This window comes from Anopheles bellator, chromosome 2, assembly GCF_943735745.2.
Source record: "Anopheles bellator chromosome 2, idAnoBellAS_SP24_06.2, whole genome shotgun sequence".
In the NCBI taxonomy this organism is placed as follows: domain Eukaryota; kingdom Metazoa; phylum Arthropoda; class Insecta; order Diptera; family Culicidae; genus Anopheles; species Anopheles bellator.
In genome coordinates this window covers 15,310,204-15,324,442 of record NC_071286.1, presented here as the reverse complement: position 1 = coordinate 15,324,442, position 14,239 = coordinate 15,310,204, and the positions used below count along the sequence as shown (strand labels likewise).

At 48.0% G+C, this 14,239-nt stretch overlaps 3 protein-coding genes across 3 annotated transcripts; 1 reads left to right on the top strand and 2 right to left on the bottom strand.

The window, feature by feature from the left end:
• The first annotated feature begins 5,931 nt into the window (after positions 1-5,931).
• Positions 5,932-8,793, top strand: LOC131212447 (acetyl-CoA acetyltransferase). The gene is made up of 5 exons (XM_058206313.1): positions 5,932-6,096; positions 6,240-6,356; positions 7,312-8,162; positions 8,232-8,394; positions 8,455-8,793. The coding sequence occupies exons 2-5, from the start codon at positions 6,299-6,301 to the stop codon at positions 8,571-8,573; spliced, it is 1,191 nt and encodes a 396-aa protein (XP_058062296.1). The 5' UTR covers positions 5,932-6,096; positions 6,240-6,298; the 3' UTR covers positions 8,574-8,793.
• Positions 8,481-13,879, bottom strand: LOC131212449 (U7 snRNA-associated Sm-like protein LSm10). The gene is made up of 3 exons (XM_058206314.1): positions 13,693-13,879; positions 13,505-13,622; positions 8,481-8,980 (listed from the first exon to the last, which is right to left on the bottom strand). Exons 1-3 carry the CDS (start codon positions 13,833-13,835, stop codon positions 8,843-8,845), a joined length of 399 nt encoding a protein of 132 aa, XP_058062297.1. The 5' UTR covers positions 13,836-13,879; the 3' UTR covers positions 8,481-8,842.
• Positions 9,080-13,178, bottom strand: LOC131212446 (5'-nucleotidase domain-containing protein 1). Its single transcript, XM_058206312.1, has one exon. The coding sequence runs from the start codon at positions 12,210-12,212 to the stop codon at positions 10,521-10,523; it is 1,692 nt and encodes a 563-aa protein (XP_058062295.1). The 5' UTR covers positions 12,213-13,178; the 3' UTR covers positions 9,080-10,520.
• Positions 13,880-14,239: the final 360 nt, after the last annotated feature.

Sequence of the window (14,239 nt, the reverse complement as noted above, 5' to 3'; positions counted from 1 at the left end):
GAAGGCCTTCCATCACCGGAAAGAGCCCGCAACACGGTCCAGTGGGCTCCAGAGGGGCGGTGCTGGTCTGTTTCCTGTGCAAGGCTCCGCCAGATGTTGAAATTGCAGAAGGCGGAAAACCTCCAACAGAAGTGCTTATGAAGATGCCACGAATTGAACAAACCATTAAAAAACGCCACCAGCGACTGGTCGGCTGGCCGGCGGGCGGGCTGGTTATATTATACAGTAAAATAGCCATTGCCTTTCCACTCTCTGTCCAGGTGTTCGCAGTCCCCAGTTCTTCCGGCTGTGACGATGCATATGCTTAAACGACATTTCGCTAACGCAACATAATTGGTGCCACGGGGAAGGTAGAGAAACCCGTTTCTGCCATTGTTAGTTGCGAATGCCCAATGACGCAACCACCAGTACACCCCGCCGGTGGCTTTCGCGGCGTCCTTGTCCTTAAAAGCCTTTAAGAAAAACGACATATTTTGCATGTCACGCTCAAGGAAAACTACAGCCGGTTCACACTACAACAGCCGGGGAGGGAGTTTGGCGGGCCCAGCATTGTTGTGAGAGGAGACGTTCCTGAAGGCGGCTGTACTAGGCAGCCGACCCAAAAATGGACTTTACCGTTCTGGGCAGATGAGGCCGTAGCCACAAACCCACGAAAGGCACACACTTTGGAAACACTTTCACGACGCTTCTTTCATGTAACGGTCACTGTAGGAAGTAAAACATTTGCACCCGAGTTACAAGACTTCCGTTGGTTTTTCCTCTCGCCTCTCGGTTGCCAGTTTTCCTTCCTAAACCGAACTGGAATGAAATTGTTTTATTCATAGACTTCCCTACCGTGCGGTTGCCCGACGGCGCCGTAAACCAATTCGGTTGCAGCACAGTAAATGTCGTTTGCATGTCGGTTTCTCGGTTATTTTGCGCTTTTCTACCAATTGTGTCAGTGTGTGAGGCACTCCATAATGCGTCCGTCCTTCCGCTACTACAGTAAACAAAGCAGAGCTTTTGGCATAATTTTTTTCTTTTCTAATTTTACCGCCTTACTACCTTACTTCCTTACTGCGAGCGTTCTGCAGCCCAAGAAAACCATTCTTGAAACCTTTGCTCTTCCGTGGGCATGGATCTTTCGCAAGGAATCGTAAAGCAATGGAATGCTATTCATAATTCACGGTAGACTCATAGGTTCATGTAAAAAGGTAAAAACTTTCCTACATTCGAGTTTGCACATTGAACTTTGTACCTGTATAAAGAGACTGTATAAAAATCATTTCTTCGTCTGTTGATTTTATTTTATGAGGTCCATGAATTATTATCACAACCTTAAGACTCGTGAGTCATGTTGCAGTATTATTACAGTGGACGAGTTCTGTTCCTGAAAATCCGCGGAAACAGAAACATTCTTATGACTCAGGCGCCTGCCACGAAAACTTTGGTTCGTTACCCATTAAAATACTTCTGTTTTGGGTTTTTATAAACTAGAGAAACGTTTTAAGGTTTTCAAAACGATAAACCGCAACGAACAAAAAACGCAATGGAGCTGCACGGTCCTATTGCTGTGCAAAACTGTACGATATGTATACAATTCAATGACAAACGGAAATATCACTCACAGACATTGAACATTCATTCGCGTACCATTAAACTGATGCCTTAGAAATGAGTTGTAATACTATCTTTTCGAGACGTATACCTGTGTCAAACTGATATGGTCTTTACGGTTCGAATGCGCTCCCTGGCCACGATGCAACGACACAATCAATACGATATCGAACGCGTTCGGCATCAGTACAATTCATTACCGACAATGACCACTGTTGTAATTGATATTAACTCATTCTCAAATTACCGAAGCAATTGAGGCCACCCCGGGGAGGATTTCAAATGTTAAAACATTAAATTCTATCGGCCAAACCGCTGTGCCGCCGGTAGGCGAAAAACTTTCCACTCGCTTCTGATAGCGAAAGAACAACAGGAAGACCGAAAAAGAAGGAAACAGCGATTGTGGTTTTAATTTTCACCGACATACCTTCACATGCAGGCCTATCATCTGCTTTGTCTTTGGGTGTGAAAAGGGAAATTTATATCACAAGTACTTCGAGGTAAATGGCAAAACAATGTTTTCAGCGACGCAAAAGAACGTCCCGTTGTCATACGATAGTGCGCCAGGACACAGAGAGAGCGCCAGGACATGCTTGTGTTTCCTTGGGCTACACAGGGAGCACCGTTTCCGTGAGCAACGGTTAAAGGGCGATACATGACTCACTCACTCTCTGAGCAATACATTTCCTATCGAATCCGGAACATTCCGACTTCCGTGCTTGGTCGTTGGTCGTCAAGACGGGTGAAGGATTGTTCGATTATACTTGGGGGAGTGAATGACAAAGGTGCGCGCAAAGGGCCACATTCTTTCGAACCGATACCGACAAACAATGTGTCGTCAAGGGGCACAAAAATTGGCCCGGCACTGTTTGGCTGTAGTAATGAAAGTTCCCGAAAGTCATGTATTTCGAAAATGAGGAAATTCAGAAAAATATTTTCTTCACACTGTTCTGTACCAAAATTATCGTTAATCAAGCAAGCTTTGAGAGGTCGGCTTTCGTGAATTCAAAATTAATCATTTGCCGTCTTCGCCGAGAAAATGAAGAAAATCGACACGCGACAATCCTTCCTAAATGCAACGACGCAAAGGTTAGATAAAACGACGAGCTGCGAAAGGTCTCAACGTGACAACCGTTTTTATTGAGCCTGACGCTTACCGCATTTCGTTTATTATGTCCTGAAATGGTCCTCTAAGGTAAGGTAGGATAAACCCCTTGTCGCAAGGCGGACAACGCTTTTAAAGCCGACATCGAGCAAGGATTAGGAAGACTACGGCGATGGCCAGAAGTACGCTGCAGGTAGTGCTGGGGATATGGTTAGTACCAGCGCCACCCACGGCTCAAGTGTACCCATAATCAAAGTCTGTCTCAAGGTTGTCCACCGACATGTGTCCTTCGTCCTGAGCCGCCCCTCTCCTGTCAACACCTCGTGCTGCAGAGCTACAAAACAAGAGCAAAAGTCACTTTTCCAATGGAATGGTTGGCGATCGATAAACAACCGTTTGTCGTCCGCCATCGGTGGGAGAGAACGAATCCATTTCACCGGACAGAACGAGAGGGCGATAGTTGCACACAAATCGCTCCCGCAAAACCCGGTCCCATTTCCCCCGATCGATTATTAGGGGAGCCAAACGGCGAAGAACGGCAGCAGGAGCACGTAACGCAAAAAAACATCGACCACCACAACCGGTTGCCATCCCTGCCTTGAGATTTGGCTCTGTTCATTCGTCCTTCATTCGCACGGGTCCATCTTATCCCTGCACACGGATCATTCTAGTCCTTTTAGCCGATCACGAATCGGAAGCGGAACTCGGGAAGATATTTGTGACTTGTTCCCGCATTTATGCTGACCGCCGAGGCGACTACGTACCTGGTGATTGCGTTTTGCCGTTGAGAATTTGGTTAATTTCTTCCATGGAGTCCGCCATGTTCACACGCTTTCGGGTTCGTGGAGTTTCGGGAGAACGCGTATCGTTCGGCGAGTGCTAAAAGGGACAGCGTTTGGAGTGCTGCTCTTTCGGGAATGTTCCGGTCCGGTTGCGGTCAAGCGCCTGCGGCCGGGGTTAAGATTCTTCTCACGCCAAACTACTGGCCGTGGCGACTGTTTATCGGGCTGCGGGTTATGCGAGCTCAGCAATATGATTCAGATGACGGAGCGATTCTGTGATGGACCGCTGCTGCCTGTGTGGTGGAATGGTGGAAAAGTGCCGCACCTTCGGGCACCCAGCAAAGTGCCAGCGCAACGCAACAAACACGCGGCGGCACACAGCTACACACCACGCACACGTACGCGATCTTTTCGCCTGCCACAGCAAATGCCAACACACACTCTGGGGGCGCACACACGCGCAAATGGACACACACGGAACGGGCACAAACACAGGCGCACAGTGACAATAGATTTTTCACCCCGTATGGATGGCAAATGCCCGCACTTTGCCAAGGCAACGACAACGACGACGACGACGACGGCGACGACGACGACTCCGCCTGCTAGCTCAAAACTGACAGCCCGAAAATCGCTGACAGCTGCCGAACACTGGCAAGTTGTTGCGTGGAAGTGTACGCAACGTTACGCACGCACACGAAAACGCACTCACTCTCAGCTGCTCTGTGAATATTCAGGCACGCTTTATGCGCTTACTAACACATGCACACGCACGCAATCCGCCAATACTCGAACGAGAACGCCGCACCTGACGACCTTACTCACTGCGCGTTCTCTCACCGCTGCTGACCACTGACAGCACACCGAATGACGGTTGTCGTTTCACGTTTCTGACAAATAATGCTGGCAGTGCACGCGGCCACAACACTCGCTGAAAGAGGCTCCAGAATCCAAACCCGTGGAGGTGATCGCAGAGCAATGTTTCGTTGGAGGTGATGATCGCTGTGGATGTTCCTTCTGTGGTGTTGTTTACCGTGCCGTTGCGGTTATTGCTGCATCATTTTCATGGACCAATTGCATCCACCAAACTGACCTTTACGTTTCGCCTACAGCTCTTTACGGTACACACACGGTACGGCACAAGCGGACGGACAGGTAATGCATTCAACGAACGCAAATTAAAAAACACCCGCAACTCTATCTTTCTCCTAAGAAAGGACAGTGAACGAAAAGAAATTGGAGGGAATGAAAACAGACTTTACAAAAAGTCCGAGAGAAACCGGCCCAGTTGAACGAACGGAAGCAGTTTTTCACGGTGATTCAGTTTTTCACACTTCCTCCGGCTCGTGTGACAATTAGAGATGAAAACGTACATGAAGGCGATCGAACGTTAATTTTACACCCCGATGATTCTGTGACCGTCCTCTCTCTTTCTCGCTCCCTCTCACTCGCTGCTACCTATTCTTTCTCGCAGCCAGATGCACTTTGTTCGGGCCAAAAATTGACCACCGTGTGCGACTGGCGAGTTGGCAGGCACTGGCGGATCTTTGCTATCACCGGAAAATTGATCGCCCAGAAACACTGTTACCGTATGCCCGTTGCAAGAGGACGTGAGCTGGCGCTATCGCGAACACGTAGCTCTCATGGTGGGCAGAACTTTACCGTACTTTCTATCTTATCCCTTTGCACTTTGGCCGACTGACCAGCTGCAGCAGCGAACGAAATCCTTTCGACGATGACAGGACCTCTCTCTTTTCGCCCTCGGCAAAATCTCACCTCTCTTTCAGGTTCGCACGCACGATCCGTCTCGTCGACTCCGGGTACTCTGCGCTCGACAGACTTGGAACACACGACCGCACACAAGCACGAAAACGGGAAAATCGCGCACTGTTTCTAGAATCCAACCGATCATTGAACATAACATTGAAACTTCCAACCTGATGACGAACCTGACCAAGTGCCGATGAAAAAACCGATTGAACCGACCGAAAAGCACGAGCTTTAGCGCACGAGCTTTCTCTTTAGATCGTGTACTAAAGCCCGCACACTGCACCGTGATGAAACCTATTTTGACAGTTCGTGTGTTTCTCTCACCACGGTGAGTTTTTAGAACAACAAACGCATGGGTGAACAAATTCAGGGGAAGGGGTTAGCCCCAATTGTTTCTAGCAATAGGTTACTCGTACAAAGCGCCAGCGCGATTTGTATAGTAAACTGACCACTGTGCAGTACTTTGCCCATTCGCTAGAAGCCGGCCCATTTAAAGTGTGCGTTTCAGTACTAAAAGTGCAGTAGCACCAATACTCTACAAAATCACACAAGCCGCTCCGGAATATGTCACGATCGCGGTAGCGCGTGTGGTGGTCCGATAAACGCCGCGATGCACATGTGAGATGTGAGCGGCAGCAGCATGGGAACAGCAACAGAGGCCGCCGCGCCGACAAGAGGGTGAAGACACACACCGAAAGAAAGCCAATAAAAACCCGTTTCGTATGCCGTGAAAACGCAACGCACCTCTTCGGGAACGGTGGGGCAGCGAAAATTTTCGTTGGCTCTGAATCACTCAAGTTCCGCGTTTGGAGGCCCGCTGACGTGTCCCGGCACTTGTCTCAGGTAATGTTCGTTCGCTTCATGTAATTTTGGCCCAGTCGCACATAAACAATATTCGTGTACCGTTTATGCTTCTTCCGCTTAATTACTATATGATCGGTGCTGAAGGTCAAATGGACCATTAAATTATTCTCTTCTTCAAACAGCTTTCTGGCCCTGAATTTCCTCCCTGGTAACCGAGCGAATCCTGTGAATACACACGAAAATGACGTCAGCTGCAGCAAATGATGTTTTCATCGTATCGGCCGCCCGAACTCCGATCGGTAGGTAGTAACCATGCTGCATTCTTTACCCTGCATTTGTGAAATCATGAATGAACGTGAACCTGAGCTTCATGGCTGTTGCCAAGTGGGTCGCGCACAACCCATCATGAGGCAAGCAGAGTAGGCGAAATTGCTTTCCCCGAGCCCATCTCGTATACAGTCATGTCGTTACGTGATTGGGCTTTTGAACAACCCGAATATACCCCATAAACCGTTATCAGGCTGGTGCAGCGAAGAAAAGATAATGATTCGATAGCACACCGAAATCTCCTGGAATCCGCTTCCGAAGGTCATCGATGTGAACCAACGGAAAAAACCCACGCGACGGATAAGATCAGACAGAGAGATCGGTCTTCTGCCTTTTCTTTTTATGTAACACTTCTTCTCATCTAACGCCTCGTCCCAGAGCCGTGCATTAAATATGCAAATTTCAACATTGGTTTAACGGGTGACACTACCACAGGCGCACGAAGATAGGTATCATCCGATTTGTAAATTTGCATAAAAATGAACATCTTTGGATAAAGCTGCGCCTACAACTAGCAGTTGTTCTTGCAGCAAAACGATATGTTTACGGAAGAATGTTCAAACTTGGCTTTACATCTTTTGAAATAATTCATTCAAAACAAGCTCGCAAGCACTCCAAGAAGTTGTTGTAATTAGCAAGTCATCAATTAGTAAGCCATTGATCAAAAACCGCGACACCTAATTAGGGGAACAATAAAAAAAAAGTATTTTGCTTTTGACGGCGCTTCTATCGAGCTTGTAGCGACTGCCGGGCCATCGGCCATGATTCCAATCACACAGTCAGCACATATGCAGCTAATCGATAGCTAGGAAGCAAATTGAATTAAAATGCAATATTCATTCCAGCAACAATGAATGAATATGAACTGAATGAAGTTCCATTTGCCATTCAAAGATTAACACGATATCACTTCTCCTTTCTTCGTAGGTAATTTCATGGGCACCCTGGCGTCACTCAGTGCCGCCGAACTGGGCGCAGTCGCGGTGAAGGAAGTTCTGCACCGTGCCGCCGTTGATCCGGCCGATGTAGACGAGGTTATTTTGGGCCAAACGCTGGCTGCTGGCCAGGGACAAAATCCGGCGCGTCAGGCCTCCATGAAGGCCGGTTTGCCCAAGGAAGTGCCTGCCTACAACATCAATATGCTATGCGGGTCAGGACTGAAAACGGTTGCTCTCGGCTACCAATCGATACGTACTGGTGATGCTCAGATCGTCATTGCCGGTGGCCAAGAATCGATGTCAAAAGCGCCACATGCACTGCATTTGCGCGACGGAACCAAAATGGGCGAGGCAAAGATGGTTGACACGATGCTCAGCGATGGACTGACGGACGCGTTCTACGATCTGCACATGGGCGTCACGGCGGAAAATCTTGGCAAAGAGTACAACATAGGGCGTGAGGAACAGGACGCGTTCGCCGCCAAAAGCCAACAGCTGGCGGAGGAATCACAACGCAATGGGTACTTCCGCGATGAAATCGTGCCCGTGCCTGTAGTAGGGCGAAAGGAAACGGTTCAGTTCTCGGTCGATGAATATCCGAAACATGGCACGACGGCAGAATCGTTGTCCAAGCTGCGGCCATGCTTTATCAAAGACGGTACAGTCACGCCGGGAAATGCGTCGGGTATTAATGATTCGGCCGCAGCCGTGCTGTTAATGGGTGGGCAGGAAGTGGCGAAACGAAACACAAAACCATTGGCAAAGGTCGTGGCTTACTCCCAAACCGGCCTATGTCCAAAGACGATGGGTGCGGGGCCAATCTCGGCAGTTCAAGCTGTGGTAAGCAGGAAGAGGATTAAATTCTTCTGTTTCAGCATCATAAAAGAATGACCTGTTTTCCTCTCAAAGGTCCAGAAAGCCGGTTGGAAGCTGGAAGATGTTGATTTGTTTGAGCTAAACGAAGCATTCGCTGCCCAGGCGCTGGCCGTCAACAAGGGGCTTGGTGTAGATCCGGCAAAAGTCAACATCGGTGGAGGGGCGATCGCCCTAGGCCATCCGATTGCTGCTTCCGGTAAGTGTAGAATTTGTTTTCAACTAGAGCAAAGATCACCTATTGTTTATTCTTTTCCAGGATGCCGTGTGCTGGTGACACTTTTGTACGCACTTAAACGTACTGGTGGTAAGAAGGGAGTCGCATCGCTCTGCGTCGGTGGCGGCATGGGTGTCGCAATGGCTGTCGAAATGGTCTGAATGGATAATTATTTGTCCAAGGTAGATTTCTATTCCAACTCTTTTAATCCTTCAACGTACTTATTGTCGTGCTAACTACACAGAGTACTCATAAATGGTTCCAGGGAAGCATTAATGTTTGTATTATTTCCTTGAAGAGGGCGAGTTTAATAGCGGCTCGGTTTGGTGAATGTATTCTGGACGCGTATTACGAAGACAATAAAACAAGCCTGTTTTTCGTAATAAATTTATGGCATCCATTTCACTCACTTTACTGTGTTATTTCGGATTCATAGCATGTTATTTTCGGCCAATGTAAGAAGTTGATTGTCTTGGGCGCGCTTCTGTTTGAAGGTTCGATGCTTCTTTTCCCGCTTCACAGCTGTATTCGATGCAATGTGCTCCTGTATAGCGTGCCTGATGTTCATCTGCAAAACCGAAGGCACAGAAAATGTTATTTATTTTGAAAGGCTGATACGAAATTAAAAAGTATGACAATGCGCTATTACAGAACAACGTAGCAATGCTTCACTTTAGCGGTGCTTTATTTTATTGGTTGACTTCCAAACGACATCGTTATAGAGAACAATTGTTCTTGTTTTACATTCATTTTTATCTATTTCTTGTATGCATCTTATTGGGTTACGAATTGCGTAATAGTTTCATAGTATTAAACAATTGCTAAATTACCACCTTAAAAGCGGTGAGCTACCTAAAGGTCAACGGTATGCGAAACTTTAGCCACGAACTCTTGCCATAATTCTCTTCTAAGGTTACAACAATAATTTTCAACAGTTCAATTCAAGTGGCTGCAGAAACCAACATAACAACAGATACAAGCTAATGACTCCCACAATGAGAAAAACATTTAAAAACATGCATGTATTTTAAATTCTGCAATTAAAAATAACAGTGGCTGCTTACTTTTGGGCTCACACCATAATCATTACTTATGTTTCGTTTAAAACATCTTAAATCCTAACACATTCGCTTAATCATTATCAGCTTGGCTGTTCATAGCCTTTTTTGAAAGGTTGGCTTTTGGCTTTTGGCTTTCTACGAATTAAAGTAAACGTAAGTTAAGTGGAAAATAGCATACAAAAGGTCAATTCAATCGAACCCGATGTTAAGAGGAAGGCGGCACTTTGTGCATTGTTAGCGGTTACGGTTTTCATTCTTCCTTCGTCTGAATAAGGGGCTGTCCAAGTGGTGATCACTTATAGACCGTTTTTCTTTACAATGCAAAATAAATTAAGCCGAATCAAGGTAATTGCCAACACGAGACAAATGTTTCTTTTCGCTTTTTCCAATTTTCACCGAGAGGAACAATGTATCCTTCACTGTTTTACTTGATAGAAGCAAACAACATTTCACGATCATCAACCATCGTGCGGTTGCTGAACTAAAATAACTCACGAGCGATAAAAAAAACGAAACCACAACAATTTTTCTACCAAAAGGACCCGAAGTGATCAATGACACTGGGGTACGGGGCTAACCTTTCCACTGAAGGTTTACTACAGATTTATGATCAATGTTTAAATTATCTCAAAGAGCGCACAGACGGGTACGCGTACATAAATAATCGCACTAATCTCTGCACCAACCCGTGGTGGTTGTTAGTTTGACCGGCTCTGTCATTAGAATACGTGCATCACTAAATTGTTCCAATTTGTTGCGCGAGAGGTTTGTTTGCGAAGACGTCCGCTTTGTTATCTTCAAACCATGAAACAAACGGCATTCAGCGGTAGTTGAGATTTTCCTCTCGAAGAACAGGCGGACCGTTGTTATCGGTGAACACAAGGGACCAATGTTAACAAGATACGTCAATGACAATACTTTGTAGTGAGGCTGTGCAGCAGGAACACTCATACCGGACGCAGCATCAAAACAAAATCAATGCAAATACTTCAAAAATGAACGGAATACCATATACCCGGGGTTGTTTGCAAAGTGGCACCACCTACACTAATTATTGACCAACTTGAGCGGCTCGGCCGGATAGTAACCGTTGCAGGTGACGTTTTCCGTAAAGCAGTTGTAACAGTGATCGAGCGGATACTTAGCGACCTCGTCCATCGATGGGACACAGATTTTGGCGTGCTGCTTGATCAACGATGCCCACAGCGAGGCGTCCTCCGTTCCCGGTCCCGATCGAGTCGTAAAATACGATCCCCAGAACTTCGACACAATGTATGCCGCATCCGGATGTGCGTCCTCGCAGTCCCGCATCCCTTCCGCAGCCATCTCTTCCACGATCGCCACCGTGTCAGCCGTGGTGTACTTCGACGGTGTGTAGACGTCCTGGATAAGGTTGTCGCCGACGTACAGCATCCGGAGCGCCGCTCCGGCAGTAGGGCGAGCAATTTTACCCAACAGAACGGTCAAATCTCGCCAGTTGCCCTGCGTGTACACTCCGTACCGTTCGAGTTGGCCGGCCGTTAACGGTTCCGTTTCGCTATGACCCTCGAGGCGCACGAATGGTTTGGCCGCCGTGAAAAAGCCCGGTTTCTTGGCGAATCCAACGATCACGTCGAACAGTTCGGGCCAATCCGGCCCGAAGGAGTACGAAGCGGTAAAGTTGGCGAAATCGATATGCGAACCCGTAACCAAGAAGGTTGTTTTGCGCTTCTTCAGCTCCCGTAACCACCCTAGCAGAGCAGGTGAAGCTTTCTGCATATAGCGGTCCGGATTTGCCTTCAGTGCTTCGAAATATCCACCGATGTTGGAGCCAAAGTGATCGCGTGAGTACATGTACACCAAGCCATCGAGTATGTCGGGCCACACGTTGTAGTGACCGATTCGCTCATGAGCATCCTCATCCAGGGTGTCGATGATGCGCCCAAACAGTAGCGTTGCGCCTATATCGAAATAGTCCAGCACCGTGCGTATCTGCTCCGACAGGGGCCCATTCCATGCCACGAGCATGTTGCGACAATATTCGTTCGTCACTTCCCAGCGCCGCTCGTCGCCATAGTAGGCTCTGATCTCCTCGTCTGCCATTCGTTTCGTGCCGTGTGTGGCCTGACGAATGACACCGTCCGGATCGAGCTTCAAAATATTGCCCCGAGCGAAGTCGATGATTAGGCCGCGCTGCAGGAAGTCCTTATCGATTGGTTGTAGTAAATGGCGCCCGGAGTATCCACGCTCCTCGACCAGGAACCGTGCCACAATATCATACTCAAGCTCGATCATGTTGCCGATGCGGTATTGTAGCAACGTGTTGTCAAGGTCGAATCCGACGCAATCGTATTCCGCAAAGCTGAATGTGTCCGCACCGGTCATGATGCGTGTGGCCGAATACCGGGAGAAGAAACGTTTCCAGATGGACGAAAACCGTGCACCGCCCGGTTGCGTGTTCAGTGCGTACTGCGTGCGGCTGGACAGCGGCTGACACAAAGAGGCGCCGACCCTTTGACAGTTCTCTTGACACTTGCGCTGTTCGCGGGAGAAATTTGGCAGCGTGTGGGACTCACGCTGTGGCGTACACTTTTGGCTCGACGATTCCCGCACTGGCTCGCGTGTTAACGACGTGACGATCGTGCTTGCCGTGACGAGAGCTTCCGAACGACTGCCAGCAAGTAACCCGAGCAACGACCCCCCACCAACACTACCCAACCAACACGGGCCTAACCGCTTAAGCGAGGAATTCATTCTCATGTTCCACGCGGTGGCGCTGGTTTCTTACCAGGCTTTAAACGATGAACATAAAAACACACGAAAGTACAACATTCGGCTTCGCGTACTTTCGCGATTTATTTTAATCCCCGCGACGACCCAATACGCGGCCCGTACGCAGGCCTCACTCACACGCGACCCGTCCCGTGATGCCTTTCATTCGCGTTACTGGCGCGCTGTTCGATGGGAGGCTGTTATAATGTCGACTCACTCGCTTCACGAATTCACTGTCCTACTCGTACCGACGGCACGGCGATAGCGGTTGGCGCACTGTTCGCACAATCGTGCTTTACCCTTCGCCAGCTGGCGACGCGGATTCGCACTGTCCTTTGCCAGCAATCAGCTCTCAAAACAAACAGTAGTCGAGCGCTAGAAGCGAGACTAGCGAATTCAAAAACAACCTTTCAATCGCTGGCCAAGAAACACGGTTGGGTGGGGCGGTAGGGCTTGTTTGGGGAAGCAATTGGCGACCTCAGCTGTCCGTTGAGCTCGTACAATTGAGAGTGATTTTTTACGTAATCCAAACAATGGCCATCAGCGTACCGTCCTTGGTCGTGATATCACGCGCTTGGCAGTTTATGCCCCGTTTTAATGTATTGATTACTGTAGCACTCCGCTTGGCAGCACCGGGCACGGGCTAGGTTGGCTGAGGTGATCCCGAAATAAATCCACCGTTGATCCACCAGTGGGACCAGGGACCGCACGATGCGCCTCATTCACATGTTCATGATTTGCCATCCGATGCAATATGAAGCGTTGTCGTCAAGCAGAGAACAACCTAATTTTTTTGCCTTTCATCTCGGCCTTGTTGCACAATTCCAGTAATCGAAGGGTTGACCGAGACTATCGTAAAACTATCTTAAATGCACTTCTACGTGGCGTGTACCAGTTTTGCTAGCGCTGCTGTGTGCCATTACCCAGGTCTGGCGGGGCATGCCTTGCGGGTGCACCACGTTCGCACGTTCGCGTACTACGGCCAAAACGGCCCACGCCGTGTTGGGGCAGTGCAGTATGTTTTTGTTTTGATGAAGGACGTTCTTCTTTGTGTTGAGTTTGGTGCTTTCTTTCTTTTTCTTGAGTGTCAGCGCAACTGTCAGTTCAGTCGGCATTTGGCGCTCGAGTCGGCTTCAAACACATGAATGGCCCAACAGACGCAACAAATTGCCTACCATTCCCTACACAATACAACGCTGATAATCTCTATTTTCTACCCTTCTATATAACAATTTGGCCACCATTCTGGCCCATTGCCCGTAAAGATATGCTGGACTCACCCCTTTCGGTATGTGCACGTAGCGTATGTACTGCGGGTAGATCATGAAAGTGTCCATCGGGAATTGTTTTCCGAGTTGATCGATGTACACAACGTTTTCCATTGTGATGTTCATGAAACTAAGGACAGAGTTATCAATCCAATCGTTAAAGGAAACAACTTTACTCGGCGCTTCATAGCAGTACGAACCCATCAACGTGTACTATGGTCCCAGCTACGGAAGTTTCATTGCGCAGGTCGATTAATGTGTTTCGATGCACCAAACACTGCACCAAACCCGTCAGCTCATTCAGGGAGTTCAGTTTTTCTATATTTTTCAGTTCATGGCTCATTTCTGCTCACCGGCGATAGAACGGAATCTACTAGTTGACTGGGCGGAGTAACTAAAACAAAAATATGGCACCGCCGCAATTGTTTACGTTTCACGCGAACCGGTTTTTTGACGCAGCGGATATGCCGACAAACCAACCGTACAACAGAACAGTATTTCGATTTCAATCACATGGATGACATCCCAACATTCCTTGCGTTATTTTACGTCGCATTTGTTGTTTCCATTTTCAATTCCACGAAACTGTGACACAAATGCGATGGAAAACCATTTACAGTAACTTAAGTAACTTAAGTAACTTTGCATCCTTAGAAACAAAAATCACAATTGATACCGCTTCTCATCTGTTGCATTTTAACCTCCTATCGGCTTCGAGCGCTAACCGTGGTTCTGAACAAAAAAGTT